Raw genomic sequence first — 15,616 nt, 5'->3', positions numbered from 1 at the left:
TGCCGACTTTTCAAATACTCTTGCCGCTGCATTACCCCGCGTGAGCCAGTCAATCCATACTGGGCTCTCGTAAAAATAAAAATAAAAATAAAAAAAAACGGCAGAGGAAGCAGAATATCTTGGCGCTGCATTGTGATTCCGCAGTCACATGGCGGCTCCTGTCACAATCTGAGCTTCCTGCCGCATGCTTGCGCAGATCTTACACCGGGTTGCAGGACGCATCATATGTGCAGGAGCTCTGCGCTTTTTTTTGTGTGGCCAATTGAGACATCTGTACAGCAGTTTTGTGATGCCTCGAATTGGCGATGATGCGTCGATGGGTAAGGTACGGGTCGTCCAATTGACGTTTGTCACGTCGTGAAAAGGCTGCTTACTCTGCACAGGAACGCTGTCCAGGTAAAGGATGCAATAGCACTTCATCTTTACTGCGAACTATGACAGTAAGCAGCATCCCGTCATGGGCGTTTGTATTGTTTCACAAGTTATTTGTCAGCGCAGGACAGGTAAATGTTATCAGGACGGGAACTGCTGCGACTTTTAGAGCACTCATCAGCGACTTATCGCGATTAAACATTTTCCCATGCCCATCATTGACAAAAGCGTGCTATCTTCAGTTTTAAGCCTGCCGAACAGGGTCGTGGCTTCCTCCAAGCGCCTCGTCCTTGAAACCAGTGTCGGTCAGCACTGCTCAACCTGAGTCTTTTTTTTTTTCTCATGGCCCATTCTTTACGTATGAAGCTTGTTACAATATCCATGGTTGTGGTCTGTTCATGACACATAATTTTTATGCTCCACTCCCTTAATCTCTTCGAATTGCTGCTGGTGGTTCGAGCGACGATCCCGTAAAGCTGCGACATGCGGCGCGCCGTCGAGTAACATGTCGTGAATTCACCCTTATACGGCCTTGCCCGTCTACTGTGACCAGTCAGAACTGCCGCTCTATCTACGAGAATTACCCCGGCCATTATATACCTGGAGGCGCAGAAGCGGACGCAACGCAGCCCATGTGTGTCATGTCTTTCAGCTTGGTTCGGCAGTCCACTGCATACTTGAGGGCGTCAGTGCAGCTGGATCTGCTGGCACCAGGCCGTTAATGGGCAACAAATAGCGTGAAGCCGCAATGGTCTCGGCTATCTCTCATAGATCTCGTCATGGTGGTGCCATGCACGGAATGCAACCCTCCCCCCGTTTTTGAGAAGTGACAGGCAAAACTGCTTTCGCCTGCTTAGATCTACCCTTCTGATCTCAGACTTCACATTACTGACTATCGCACTACATCAAGATGCCTCAAACAAATAATTCATGAGTTTGAGACCCCAGCTTCTACACAATCTGCAGCTGGAGCGTGGGTGTCTTGGACCAGCTGTCGGCTCTGACAGTGGCGTGGACTTTTGTAGACAACTCCACCTCATTGCAGCCAGCATCAACAGCCACATGAATCTAGAACCTCCCGCTGCAGAATCGGAAAGACAGCACAGCGCTGCAAAGCTGAAAGCTGCATGTACGGTCAATAGTTTGCATATTTGCAACGCTCAATGGGTACGTAGCACCTAGCATGGGGCTGCCGCGGGGAAAACCTGACGGAGCATTCAGCGGGCAAGTGTCATGTATAAATATCAGACTTTTATCCCTTCAATCTTACCTCCCAAATCCAGCTCAAGTGTTCAAACAAAAGACTGTCTTCGAAATTCCAGATTCCAATCAGCCGTCTCATATACCGCTAAAAATGGCAACTGAACCTAAAAAAGACGCCAACAGTGTTGAAGTTGACTTTGATAACGTTCAAGCTGCCGTCTGGGTATGTTGGCACCACATTTGATCGTGAAGATCATAAGTTGTACCTCAAAGACTAATATTGAAACAGATCAAATGGGATGTTAAAGGTGGTTCAGATCGCACGCATCAAGCGAACCTGGACACAGACTACGCTCTCGAAGGTTCTCCGTGAGTAAACATCCTCTGTCTAGCTAATCACTGTAACTAATTTTTCTCAAGCAACATCCAGGGTATTGAAATCAGATTCGGATCGCCTGTCAACGTGCGCTGCTATGGGTAAGTGATATTTCTCAAGTGTTGGGCGAGAATATTAAATGACACCTCTTCCAGCTCCTACCCTCCTAGTGGCACTCCAAACATTGAGCTTCATGGACCTACCAACGGGAAGCACAAAATCGACGCTAGACGGCTTGGGGCATACCGTGTTGTACGCCGTTAAATTGCAGTTTTCAGTCTTCAATTTACCTTCCTGGCATTGTTGTAGCTTTCGTCAACAGGCCGATGATCTAGGTCAATTATTGATCCTGGCCCATTAGCGCACATGGATCCCTTTGTCGTATCTCTAGTTAGGCAACCTCGTACTCTTCTATTATCAATTGGCACTTGTTCAACTGACATCTGCCCTTGCAAACCCCAAAAGCTTGATCGATGCATTGTGATTTGGTGTGTCAGTGGGACTAAATATTACGGACGCTCCGCGCACTGTGTTTGTTTCAGCTTTTACGAGGCTGAGCTAGGCATTGCGGCCCGACCCGGGAGCAGCGAGGCGAGACACCGGACTCAGCCCGCCACGATTTGAGACACAACGACGAGCAGGCTGCTGTTTATGACATGTAATTAATGGATTCTGAAACGCCCGTCTGCGGCGACGAGATTCGCACAAAGAAAACGGAATGATGTGTTGCTGAGGTACAATTCGCACGTTTACAAGCATTAATGCTTTTGTTAGTAACAAAAATTGACGGCAGTATCAGCCACTCCCAGCTTGTCACTACAAAGCACGTTTGTATTGGCATCAATAATCTTGAGCGTTTGGGAATGCTCTATTACGGTTCGCAGCGTGCTGCTGTATATATCCTGGTCTATGTGCCAGCTCAGATACCCTCGGGCATTCATGTCCGTACAATTTACCTGGCGCACACCATCCCAGGACACTCACTGGCCTTCAATACCCAGCATGCCGGCCAGGACACCCACCGGCCCAAGGCGTCCTCACTAGTCTGGGACGCATGCACTGGCACACATCACCTACTAGGTTACGCCGTGGCTGATGAATCTGACGAGTATGTGGAAGCCTGTCTAGCGTGGCTCTCATTGACTGCGTCTTGGTTGTAGGCGAAAGACGTGAGAATACAGCTGCGTTGGGTTGTAAGAGTTTCGCCTAGTGATGCCTCTATTATGACAGAAGTCTGCGACACTATTCATTCGCCCATTTATGATTTAGTTCGTGGCAGATGTCGTCATCTCTACAGCCGGTTAGCTTACCTGCAGGCGAGCCTGGAGATGCAGCATGCAGCATGCAGCATGTAGGGAACCGTGTCAGCATAAGCCCACGCCATTTCTGGCGCGACATCGTATTGATGCAGGCAGCTACATCAATATGGGGGTATAGATTGACCATTCTTTAGCTTGAGTGCTAAAAAGGATCGATCGCTTGAGTTAAAAAAAAATGTTAGCCCAAGATAAAGCATACACGGCTACGAGATAGGCGAGTGTGCTGTGGGGGGCTGAAGGTCAACACTGCCGGAGAACGCCTGTCAGGCTTGACCTTCAGCTCCAGTGGCTGTTCCTCCGGCCCTCTCCAGTCCTCCCCGGATTTGAAAGCTACAGCGAAAGTTTACACTGAAGGCTCGTAATTATTACAGGTGCTCAGGATGATCTTGGCGAACTTGTTTGTTGGAAGCATGAGACACAGCACAGAAGCTATTGTCACTCTAGAGTGGACTCTATTTCCGAGCAATAAACGTCTTTACTTGCTAGCGGCAAGAGAGCACTGGACAATGGCTTTTGGGTTCGACGGAGTTCTAGGCGTGGGTACGAGGTGATAGCCGGACCTTGTTCTGTTCTGGCCTTCCTGGCGCTGGCCAGATGATACTCATCTCGATTGTGCCCAGGAATCGGTATTCTCATTTTTATAATGACCTGAGCGTTAGTATTGCATGCTTTTATTTTACCTGTCGAGGGTAAGCTGAATAGAGTTTAGAAGCTATGCTGTCAAGTCTGATGACATTGCATGGCTCATCCCTGACCTTCTTCACCTGAGAGGGTGAAATATCTCCACCACAAAGCTCACGGCGATGAACGGATATGACCATCATGCGATAAAGTATCGGAAACAGCACGCTCCATAGTCACTCCATATTGAAGAGCCTTCATCGTCGTCGATGCCCTCGCGATGGCTGGACAAAGCCCAGTCCTGCGCCATCTGGTCGTTTCATGTGCAAAATGTGCAAAGTGCGAGTGTAATAGACGAGGCCACTTCGGATTTGAAGCCAGCGAAAAAGGCCAGGCACGACAATGGCAAAACAATCTGTGCGTGAGACGCTGGGCGATGTTTGATTTTATAGCCTTCGCTCGCGGAGGTACACATGGCGCCTGCGAAGGCGGGTGTCAGAAACAACATCTGTCAGCTCGGCTGAGCTGGTCTATGGCCGTGCCAGATGCTCGTGGCGACCAAGCCTCACTAGCTCAGGTTCACAATGTGCATCGATTCACAGCCAGTGTTTGGCACACCAGTGCTAGTTGACCTGTCCCTTCCGTCGTCACAGATCTTGCTACAAGAAATCGACACAGCGTGAACCCTCGTCAAACTTGTATATGCTCATTAAACTACATAGCCCAAGAGCCATCTCGTCGTCTAGACAATCTTTCCGGAACACTGCTTTAGTCTAGGAACTTTGGATTCATCACTTCATGTATAAGGTCCTCTTGCTCTTTTTGCTCATGTTCTCGTCTTGGTATATACCCTGAATCGCCCCAAGGATGCTTTGCACCAGAACTAGCCTGACTGTGCCATTCGAATAATATTTGTGGACTATTTCCAATGCAGTCTTCTACTCTCGTGTTCAATACTGGCATGTCCGCATTGCATGCTCTGATTATGCATCACAGTCTATGAGCGGGAAGCAGGCTTGCGGTCTCTGGTAAAAGGGGTCAGTCAATGGGGTTTCCAATATGTAGGGGCAAAACACGTACGTGCTGAGTCTTCTCGACAGCTGCTGCAGCTTCTTGTCATTGTCGGCGTCGTGCACGGCCTTTTGCATGGCGATGCTTCTCTCTTCCTCATGATGTCTCGTGACCTCTTCCTGGCTAGGCGGCAGATGCTCGTTTTGTATATCCACCTTTTTGGCATCTTCAAAGGAGCTAATAGCGTTCTTGATACCCTCGGCGCCGAGCATCAGCGTGCCCGCAGGCAGACGGCCGCCAGCGGCCGTCTTGAGCTCAGTGACACGCTCAGACTCTTCGCGCAAGACCTGAAACACTCTCGACATGCGGCCAATGGCAAGAATCTTGTTCTTAATCGCTCGGCGCTTGAATTCGATCGAGTTGGGGTCGTCGGGCGTCGCAGCAACAGGCGGCGACACACCGCCGGGCGAGGTCGACGATGGTGTCTCCTCTCTGAGCTCCTCCTCGGAGCATGTGCTGAGAATGGCAATCAACATGTCTGTAATCTTTTCTCCGACAAAGGGCAGCGACCAGGTAAAGACGTCCATGAAGTTGGGCAGCCAGTAGGGGTGCGGCGTGCAGTTGAATTGGCGGATGTTCATGACGTTGTTTTCATACTTGAGAACCGCGGCCTTGTTGTTATACACGTCGAGGTAGTTGGGTGCGGAAAAGATGGTCATGACACTGGGGAAGCCGGTTGTCTTGGTCTTGCGGTACATTCGGTAGCCGGCGTCCTGGGCTTCGTGCGCGCGGATGACGGATAGGAGGTTGTTCTTCTCGAGGAAAGCACAGGCTGCGGGATATGAGAAAAAGTACGAGCATCCTCGTACGTGGTTGTGCAAGAAGTAGTCGCTCGTCTTTTCCTGGCCAAAGTCTTCCAGCGGGTCAGCCCAGAGAATATCGCACATGAGACCCTGAGTGGGCGGCTCTCTGAATCGGTCAATCTAAACGGGTGGTTAGCAACACAGGTCACCGTGGCAAAATCTAAAGCAATGTGCAGAAGTGTCATGATGTCTCGTACATTTCTCAAATCGTCAAGGGTGTGCAGCTCGGGGCTGAGGCCTCCGTGGATGCAGAGAAACTGCTTGTTCATGACAGCAGCGAGGGGCAGGCAGCAAAAGGCTTCGATACAGGCCTCGTAGATGGCCTCGGAGTACTTGTGCTTGCACTCGAGCTTAAAGGTGAAGTAGTCGGTCAAATGACGGCACTCGTGGTTGCCGCGCAGCAGCCAGAGTGTCTTGGGGTAGTGAATCTTGAGAGACCACAGGTACAAGACGCACTCGATGGAAAAGTAGCCACGGTCAACGTAGTCACCGAGGAAAAGGTAGCGCGTCTCGGCCGGGTCGCCGCCGACCTCGAACAGCTTCATCAGGTCGTAGTACTGTCCGTGGACGTCACCGCAGACAGTGATAGGGGCGTCCATCTCGAGCAGGTTGGGTTCCGCGCGTAAGACGTCGGCGCCGGTCTTGAGGATGAAGAGAGCCTGCTCCTCGGTCAAACGGCCCTCGCGATAAAAGTGCTGCTTGAGAAAGTGGATGTTGGGCTTGGTGCGGGTGCTATCCGAGAAGAATTGCTCGTCTGTCGGCTTGGACGTGGCCGGTGCTTGCACATCTGAGGGGTGAATAGTTTCATTAGCATCACGAGAAGGAGAAAGTTGCGCATATGGTCGTTGTGAGCCGTTTGACGCGCAGCCGGATGCAGTTGGCGGCGGCTTGTGTGCAGTGCAGGACACTGCGCAGGACCAAGACCCTACGTACCTTTGCAAACACGCTCCGCGGTGTTAACCTGGGTGCCATCCTCCATGGTATGGATAGTAAAGTCAATCTCGGGGACGGGCTTCTTCTGCTGAATGGCACGAATGGCATTGTCGACCTGCTGGTTGCGACGGTCATCGGGGTTGGTCTGCTCCGCGTCCATGGCTGCGGCGGTGGGCGGTAGCCGGTAGAGACGTGGGATAGGTCAGGCGAATGCGAGGCAAGATACTTCTGGTTGAACAGAAGAGAGGCGTGTCGCCAGACGGTGGGATCGCAGAATCCAGCAGCCGCGTTTTCTTGGCCGTCGAGCGGTGAGGGGCTGGCGGTCGGCAGAGCTTGTAGGTGCACTGGTCCGTTGGGTAGGTCGAAGAGCGGCTCCGAGCAGGCTCGTCGATACGGCAGAGGCGATGGCGGGCGTTAAGGATGCGGCCGTGGGTGGCGAGGACGAGCCGAATCGAGGAGATGGAGGATGATGAGGTGCCTAGGCAGGGCGCGGAGGCGAGAGGTTTGAGCTGCAGACGGCGAATGGGCGGACAGGCAGCTGCAGGCGGGTGGCGGATCCGAGGAGCACGAGGAAGTGCCCGTTTTAGCGCTGCCAGGGAGCTTTTTTAGGTCAGGATTGGCGGGAGCTAGCGATGTTACAGTGGATGAGTGCCAGTTCTACAGGCGACGTGCCCAATCAAGGAACCCCTCATTCGTCAGTGTAAGCTCGGAGCTGTCTGCAAGGTGCTGCCACTCGTTCAACTGGTGTTACCAAAGTTCAATGAAACAAGAATTGCTATTTGAATCCACTCTCAACTTTACTTCAATTTTTCGATTCTTTCTTATATTTTTTGCCAGTTCGCTTTCTGACCCATGCTGGTCCGCCCTGTGCCCCGCGCCAAAGAGGCAGCTCATGCCCCGCTTCTACCAAGATACGAGAGAATCCCAATTTGCCAAAACTTGGTCCAGCGCATAACCTTTTGGAACCGCTGCCCCTGTCCGCCGCAATGCCGCGCTGAGGCTTCGGAATAGTCTCTTTATCAGATCACGCATGGACACGCACCACGCTCACACAGAGACATGATATACACTGATTCACAACAAAGCAACTGTGGCGATTTTTGGCTCTGACGCGATTCCCGACCCCACTTCGGGCCACGCGGGACGACGGTCTACGCACATCCCGCTACCACTTTTGTGTAGAGCAGCCATCACGGCTACGTCACTATTGGCTGGCGGGCGCAAGTCGTCCCCAATGCCTCGCTCACGGTTTACATTTTTTTAGTTCCCAGAGGCGCTGTGTAAGCCATGTATACTTTCGAGCATAACTAGCGTTCGCTGCAACTCTCCTGAAGAAAAAAAAGGGGCGAATTCGAGGCATTCAATTTTCGAAGAAGTGTTTCTCTAGAGCACAAGACAGGTAATAGAAGTGAAAAGGAAAAAAAGAAGAAAAAACACTCCATAGTTTTCACATCTGAAAAATGCTTGTCAAGCTTGGAGCAGCTCGACGGTAGTCTTGCACCAATTCCTGGCGGCACGCGAGAGCAGTGTCTGACCCCAGAAATCATCTGTATTGATATCAACGTTCTCTATCACAAGCAGTAGCTTAACGATAGTCCCGCACCTATTCCTAGCAGCATTCGACAGTGATTCAAGTCGCGTCGCAACCGCTGCGCCTCGACGTTGAGACTATCACCGCTGCGTCGCCACCTTGAGCTGCGGCGCAAAGTAGGCGGCATGTTCTTCTCTTATTCCAGGATGGACTTTTGCAATCAGGACTATTTGTTATTTAGTTTCGTCTAGGTAACCGTTGAATTATATATTTACCAGCGTTGAAGCTTCTCATCTACTGGCCTCGTGCTAACCTCACCGCAGCTGCATGTTGTGAGAAATGACTTCGTCTCTCTCGAAATTCGAAGTCTTCCATCGCGAAATAAAGTCATCTCGGTTGACTAAAAGGTTAGCACACCGCACCTGAAATGTTATCGCATATTATTCACTTACTGTAGCCACCGCAGATGCGTCTCAGGCCCTCAAACGCGCTTCGTCCATGGAGCACTCTCCAGTTATCAAAGACTACTCACAGTTAGCGACATGCCCAAGATACACATCATGACTTGATCCTACTCAGCATCCGTCCCGGAGAAAGCTGGAACCAGTATTCGCTCTCCTTGCGCGTTAAAATCTCGTTCCACTTGCGCGCCGCCTTGTACCACGCGTTCACATCGACATCCAGCGGAATCACGCCTCTGTCGTCGTTGTTCCAGCGGACCCTGTGCAAGGACGCATCCCCTTCAATGACTGGATACGCGCGGTCTGGCGCAATCGCCACGCCTTGGTTGCCGCTTGCGTGCCATGGCACCTTGACGCGGCGCAGCGTCTCGTAGTCCTCGGGCGACTCCTGCTTAAGCACCGAGGCGGCGTGAAAGCCGTCGACGAGCAGCGACTGGCCGCCCAGAGCCTCTTCCAGGCGCTGGCTCGGAGGCGGTGTATGCGATAGCAAGTGGAATGCTTGCAGGCCCGCGGGCTCGGTAAAGTATGTCGTGTCGGTGTGAGCCGCCAGGGCCAGGTTCGTGTATGCCGTATCGGCCAACGCAAGATCTGGAACGAAATCATAGAAGCCGCCGTAGTGGGTGTTTCTAATGGGTCCAATTGTCTTTAACAGCTTTTCGGAAGCTTGCGGTGTCGCCGGGGTATTTGTCACGAAGCAAAGGCCATAGGTGCGCTACTGTCGTTAGCGACGCTCAGTTGCAGGGCTGGCAGAGGCTCACAATCTTGTCCGTCAAGTCAGCGAGGCCGCTCAGGTTTTGTGCCTCTACGACAGATTCGAAAGGAACTTCGGGGGGGCTGTTTGCAATACTGGCGCCCCATAGCTTCTTTTCACTGCGAATTGTTAGCATTTTGTAGCGGTTTTGTTTCTGCGTAATCGTACCTTTGTGCCAGTGGGCGATCGTTTGTGCTGGCAGTCAGCGTCTCGTAAAACCACGACCATGGGTAGTAGCTTTTATGAGAGTCGTTCCCTGTGTGTATTAGTGTCTGCCGTGCATCTTTTTTTCTTTTTCTTTTTCAAACTGCCTACATGTGACTTCTACGCCATCGTCTTTGGGCGAGATTTCAGCCGCTTCGATTTCTGCTGGGATCTGGGCACGTCAGCCATGCTCAACTATGTAATGACAGACTCTCTCACTGCAAACGTATCGTAGTTTCTCTGCATAGTATCCTGATTGACACATGAATTGCAACGACAATTGTCGCTGTTCATGTCAGTAAGCCTTCGGATGCCATCCTGCGACACCACTCACCGAAGCCAGAGCTTTGACCTATAATAGATTAGCCAGGAAATAAGCAGTCCCAAGGCAATTCTTACAGAAGTGTGTTTACTTGTCTGCCAGACTCGGCACTTCTCAAAAGTAGTCCCCGCGCATTGGACTCTAACGCCGTCGAATAGCATTTCGCGCTGGGCCGAACGCCCGAGCTAGCTGCCGACCAGCTTCGTGTAAGAGGCCTGAACAAATTAGCAGCGATTCCCATGGTATTTTCCGTACAGGTTAATTACCGTATAGCTCGAGACACGCCTACTAAGCTCGTCTTCATTTTCCGCGTTTCGTCAATTCAATTGGCGTTTGAAGCGTTGTCGGTACCCCGGATTGATGGAGGAAGTGGGCTGCCGGAGAAAGCCGTTCACTGACGGCCGACAGAAGACGCCACGGGCCGCACGTGAGAAACGGCGCCAGAATCAGCAGCCCAGCGCCACAACGCGGCGCAGGCTGCAAGCTCTGACGTCGGCAACTTTATTCGAGGGAGGCAGACGAGCCAGCTTCACGGCAAATTGCCATCAAACAGCTTCATACAATAACTCCAAAATAACGAATACTACCAGTCGTTCTGCCAACATTTTTCGCAGCAGCACATACGACCAAACAGGATAGCGTCAGCACCAGCGAAGTTCCCCTTGGCACCGCGAAAACTGGCCATGGCACTGTTGGCCTAGCTGTGCGCCGTCGACCAAGGCACTATTGAGGAGAGCGCTCTATCCTATGATAACCAGGGCGGTTCCCCATCTGCAGCATGAACTCCGAAGACGAGGCGCTTACCAACTTCTACAACGAGCGTGTGTTGGCACACCGACGACTACTTTCGACAAACGAGACGCTGTGGGCAAAGTTTCAGTGGTCCGGCTGGAGCATCTCGCTGCTGGTCCTGGCGGCTACTCTGTTCTACCGAGCGTATGGCCAGGAAACAACTCTTGACGCTGTCGTGACATCGGCGGGCAACATCCTGCTCGAAGCGCTCGTCTATATACTACCCGCCCGTCTAATTTTTGCCCTCGACAGCTGGGTCAACCCGTTTCAGCCGATGAACGAGAGCAACACCCACACGGCCAAGAGCGATGCAATGCGCCGCGTAATAGGGCTGGGCCGTCCCGGAGGCATGATGGCATCAGTTCTCAAGGCTAGAAGCCGCGCGCTGTCAGCCACAGGTAGTGTCTTTGGCATAAAGACGCAATCCGGTGGGCCGCCAGGGCTGGGGAACATTGATAACTCGTGCTACCAAAACAGTATTCTACAAGGATTGTCCTCTCTCGATTCGATACCCGAATTTCTGTCGACATGCCTCAAGAATCTGGACGCTGAGCAATCCAACAACAGTGTCGCTCAAACTTTGAAAACACTCATTTCCGATCTGAACGACTTCGAGAATTACGGACAGACTTTGTGGACGCCAGGTGTCCTAAAATCGATGAGCACATGGACGCAGCAAGATGCGCAAGAATACTATTCGAAAATATTGGACGACATTGAAAAGGGTGTGACCAAGGCAGTGCGGGAAAGTCGGCCACAGCGTGGACTGAAACGTGACGCACCAGTCAAGGACGATGCCACGCCCAGCGAAAACAGCGACGACAGTGGATACCAAAGCGTCAGCCCTGACCCAAGGTTGTCCGATATGAAGCTGATTCGGAATCCCTTGGAGGGGCTACTCGCGCAACGAGTGGCATGTATACGATGTGGCCACTCGGACGGGATCTCCATGATTCCTTTCAACTGCCTGACACTAAGCCTCGGGCTAGAGAAACACCAACATGATCTCTACGAACGTCTAGATGCTTACACCAAGGTCGAGGCTATTGAGGGTGTCGAATGCCCGAAATGCACACTTTTGAAGTCACAGGGGCTTTTGACGAGCCTCTTGGAAAAGATGAAGCAGAGCAATATGCCGGAGGCGCAGCTGACTGACTCGATACGGCGGTTGGAGGCAGTCAATCTTGCGTTGGAGGAAGACGACTTTGACGAAAACACGCTGCGCGGCGCCTGCAAAATCTCACCAAAAAGCATAGTGACGACGACCAAGACGAAACAAATAGTGATTGGCCGCCCGCCGCAGTCGCTGGCTGTGCATATGAATCGCTCTGTGTTTGATCCAGCCACGTTTGACATGATTAAAAACTCGGCACCCGTGCATTTTCCCATGACGCTGGATCTTGGCCCGTGGTGTCTGGGCAGCTCGGGCGGCAAGGCTGGCAGCGTCGACGGCGAGGAGCTGTGGCCGACAGGGTCGATGGCTTCTTTGATTGCGGGGGACAGCAGCCGCTCGCGGCTCTCTGGCCCAATTTACGAGCTGCGCGCAGCTGTTACGCACTATGGCCGGCACGAGAATGGTCACTATATATGCTACCGCAGGTATCCGCGGTCTGCACCGAGCAGTCAGACTCCTAGCGAAAAGATGGAAGGTGCAGAAACAGCAGCAGAAGACGCTGCGGAGGAACAAACAGAACAAGTACCCGAGAAGACTGCACCAGAGATAGCGTCCGAGCCAAAGGCTGCAGCCGGATTGTCAGACGAATCTTCTACGCGCAATGAAAGAGTCGCCGAAGAAGGTCAAACGTCTGGAACTCAGAATGATGCAGAGGACGCAGGACAACAGGCCACTGCCGATACAGACACCAAGGTTGAGGAGTCGGCTGAGGAATCAAGCGATGCCGTCGCGGCGGGCGAGCCGACATGGTGGCGACTCAGCGACCACAACGTCAGCAAAGTCACCGACGAAACAGTCATGTCGCTGTCGCCTGGCGTCTTTATGCTCTTTTACGAATGCATCGACCCTAGCATGGTTCTCGACGCCGAGGAAGACGAGATGCAGGATGCCGAAACGAGCTTGCCGCGGAGCGTCCATTACGAGGCCACGGCGCTTGACTCGCCGGCCGGTCTCGACTCGGAGGGCGAGGATGAGCGCACAATGACGTCGGCCGCGTCGACGATGACGGATACGGATAATCGGTCAGACAGCAGCGCGACGGAGACGGACAATACGACGGTCGGTACGGCTGAATCGGTGTCTTTTCCGGACAGTGATGCCGAGGAAGCAAAGGCTTGAAGCGAAGTTTCCTTCAAGGGCGTTTTATCATTGAAAAGCGGTTGCAATATTGTTGTCTTGAGGGAACATGTACGGAAGGCGTTTGTGGGAGAGGTTGCATGCTTTGAATTATGGCATAGACTGCACAGCATACCCTGCGGGGATCTTGGGAATGGCGAAGCGAGCATAACATAAGAATGTAAATATTCGATGGACTTTATTTTTACAACTTGCATTCTGAGAGTATGCGCATCTGGTCCCTGTACACTACGCTGCTACAATACCGCCACATGGGTTTCTCCTTTTGAACAATGAATAATGTAGTTATAACCATGGCGCAACAGCTACCTCTCCTATATTCACTCCCGATGTCCCATGTCACTTCCCTCTTACCAGCCACTATCCAACTCCGGAGTAGTCAGAAGGTAGATTTCATGGCTTCCGCCTTGGCCGCAAAAAAAACTTCATCCTTTAATGACTGGTACGATTAAGCAACTGTCAAAGCCTCCTCCGGTATGGAGACGATGCGTTCCCACGTTCTCATCTTCGGGCTCGGTCAAGCGGCACTTGTCCGTCTCGGGCAGGCACATGTCATGGCCCGAGACATTGAGCGCGATGCCCTCGCCCGCCTCGAATGTCATGCCAATGGGCCACAGGGGAATCTCAAGGCGGATAACTTTTCCGGGTGGAATCGGCTCCCGTGTTCGATGGCTGTAGAAGATGTCTGTTTCTGTAGACAAGTCATCGGTGGACGAAGCAGATCCACCGGGGTCATCGCCCTTGGTGACGTGATGGGATGCTCGTAGGAATCCCTGTGGTCCCAGCGTCTTCGTCACGTTGACATTCGGGACTTTGTGTAGCGGGACTGGACAGGGGTAGTTGAGATGGACAAGCTGTCTACCGGAGGCGTCGATCTTGCGGACTTGCACGACGACGTCCATGTCGTCATGGTCAGCGCATGACATGTGCAGAACTGCCTTTGGATACCCAGCCAGCTCGGTTGCGACGTCGAAAAATGCCGTGAAACTCTGCAGAACGAGTTAGACAAGTGAGTGCATGCTGCTATATGCCATGTGCCGCGGCATGGGCAGTGGCTCTGGTAAGAGTGAACGTACCAGTTGATCGTGCAGGCTTTTCCCTTCGTAGCTCCGCGTCGTCGCTTCGGCCGGGGCCGTCTTCAGCAATGTCCCAGTCTGCGCATCAAGAAAATACTTGCGCAGTTCTTGCCGCTCGAGAGGGTAGGATGACTCTGGCCTCTCGACAACCGTGGCCGCAGGACTGCCGTCAGCCTCGAAGCCAAGAAGCGAGAGTCGAATCGCGGGTGTCGACGTTTCCCAGTTGTTCACATCTGCAGGACTGGCTGCGGCCGGCTTGCAGTAAAAGTCAAAGAACCTTTGAAGCTCATCCGACATGCTGGGGCGATACAGGTCATACCCTGACTTTGGTTAACAGAGGGCCAAAACACCCGGGATTTTAGGAAACCTACATTCTTGGAAGGGATGAACGCGCAGCCATTTCTTGAGCGTCTTTGCGCGACGAAAGGTTTGGAAGGATCCGTATGAATGGACCATGGACGAATACGACGCCACAACGTACATGGGAATGTTGTCAATGTTTTCGACGGGGATCCTCTTGGCTTCCCAGTAGTCGTCGTACAGCGGTCGCTTCTCGAGCATGTCAGACATGCTCTCAGCACCTTCGGGTCCAGCAAACGCGCCCTGGATCAGTTTTTGAAAGCCGGGCACGTGCGGGCGGCCGCCTCGAGCCACAATGTGCCGATAGGGGTCGGTCAGGCTCTCCCACGGCGCAATGGCCTTGAGGGCGGGGTGCCGCATCCGAGACGCAAAGTTGATCTGCGCAATCGCGAGCCAGGAATTGCCTGCCATGACTACCGATCCATTGCACCAGGGCTGCTTCGAAATCCACTCGATCACGTCGTAGACGTCCTCGGCTTCCTGCCGGCCCCAGGCGGCAATGATGCCTTGACTGTGCCCGGCACCGCGCGCATCGATGTTGGCCACAGCATAGCCACGCTCAGCCCACTCGGCCGGATCTGGAGCTTCAAACTTTTCGTACCCAGACGTTCTGTCGGGTGCGAGTCCTGCGCGGTGGGGAGCCATGGAGTCGTAGTTTTGAGGTCCAGTGCCCGTCTTACCGTACGGACTCCATGGAATAATGCACGGGACAGCGTCTACGTCTGACGTCTCGGGCCGGAAAATGTCGCCATACAAGCAAGCGCCATCTCGGACAATGATTGCTTGGTCCCGCTCGTAGACTGTCCGGACGCCAAACTGTCGCCGGCCTGGAGATCGAGCGTGCCCGACCTCCAGAACTTGGCTGCCAGGATGGAAACCGTCGTAGTGATACTCGGGATGCATCGCAGCTGTGGCAAGCGGTTTCATGACAATGTCAGGAAACTGATCTTGGGTTTTCGGCTGAGTGTCGGCCTTGTGGTCCGCAGTTGAGGCCATTATGGAAATTATGATCAGAGATTGCAAGAGTAGGTGGTGATGAGTGTTGTGGTCAGTTGGCATTATTTCGTCAGTGCGGCCGAGAGCTCTGGCTTTTATAAGTTGATGAGTGTT

The 15,616-nt window shown here is 52.7% G+C and overlaps 5 protein-coding genes across 6 annotated transcripts; 2 read left to right on the top strand and 3 right to left on the bottom strand.

Moving 5' to 3' along the window:
- Positions 1-1,726: 1,726 nt before the first annotated feature.
- Positions 1,727-2,215, top strand: LMH87_002594 (uncharacterized protein; the record flags this gene model as incomplete). Its single annotated transcript, XM_056194075.1, has 4 exons — positions 1,727-1,798; positions 1,865-1,944; positions 1,996-2,052; positions 2,107-2,215. The coding sequence occupies 4 exons, from the start codon at positions 1,727-1,729 to the stop codon at positions 2,213-2,215; spliced, it is 318 nt and encodes a 105-aa protein (XP_056051049.1).
- Positions 2,216-4,888: 2,673 nt separating this feature from the next.
- On the bottom strand, positions 4,889-6,858 carry LMH87_002593 (uncharacterized protein; the record flags this gene model as incomplete). Its single annotated transcript, XM_056194074.1, has 4 exons — positions 4,889-4,916; positions 4,972-5,885; positions 5,963-6,552; positions 6,699-6,858. The coding sequence occupies 4 exons, from the start codon at positions 6,856-6,858 to the stop codon at positions 4,889-4,891; spliced, it is 1,692 nt and encodes a 563-aa protein (XP_056051048.1).
- A 1,685-nt stretch (positions 6,859-8,543) lies between these two features.
- Positions 8,544-10,271, bottom strand: LMH87_002592 (uncharacterized protein; the record flags this gene model as incomplete). Its single annotated transcript, XM_056194072.1, has 10 exons — positions 8,544-8,629; positions 8,682-8,753; positions 8,805-9,402; positions 9,449-9,560; positions 9,610-9,697; positions 9,757-9,817; positions 9,865-9,931; positions 9,980-9,997; positions 10,045-10,182; positions 10,234-10,271. The coding sequence occupies 10 exons, from the start codon at positions 10,269-10,271 to the stop codon at positions 8,544-8,546; spliced, it is 1,278 nt and encodes a 425-aa protein (XP_056051047.1).
- Positions 10,272-10,745: 474 nt separating this feature from the next.
- On the top strand, positions 10,746-13,052 carry LMH87_002591 (uncharacterized protein; the record flags this gene model as incomplete). 2 transcript variants are annotated; one of them, XM_056194070.1, is made up of 1 exon in its annotated part: positions 10,746-13,052. In XM_056194070.1, one exon carries the CDS (start codon positions 10,746-10,748, stop codon positions 13,050-13,052), a length of 2,307 nt encoding a protein of 768 aa, XP_056051046.1. The 2 variants fall into 2 exon arrangements, with proteins under 2 accessions (XP_056051046.1, XP_056051045.1); XM_056194071.1 differs by having other exon boundaries at positions 11,877-13,052.
- Positions 13,053-13,495: 443 nt separating this feature from the next.
- Positions 13,496-15,502, bottom strand: LMH87_002590 (uncharacterized protein; the record flags this gene model as incomplete). Its single annotated transcript, XM_056194069.1, has 3 exons — positions 13,496-14,059; positions 14,147-14,466; positions 14,518-15,502. The coding sequence occupies 3 exons, from the start codon at positions 15,500-15,502 to the stop codon at positions 13,496-13,498; spliced, it is 1,869 nt and encodes a 622-aa protein (XP_056051044.1).
- Positions 15,503-15,616: the final 114 nt, after the last annotated feature.

The sequence above is a fragment of the Akanthomyces muscarius genome, chromosome 3 (genome assembly GCF_028009165.1).
Source record: "Akanthomyces muscarius strain Ve6 chromosome 3, whole genome shotgun sequence".
NCBI classification, from domain to species: domain Eukaryota; kingdom Fungi; phylum Ascomycota; class Sordariomycetes; order Hypocreales; family Cordycipitaceae; genus Akanthomyces; species Akanthomyces muscarius.
This window is presented reverse-complemented; position numbering and strand designations above follow the sequence as displayed.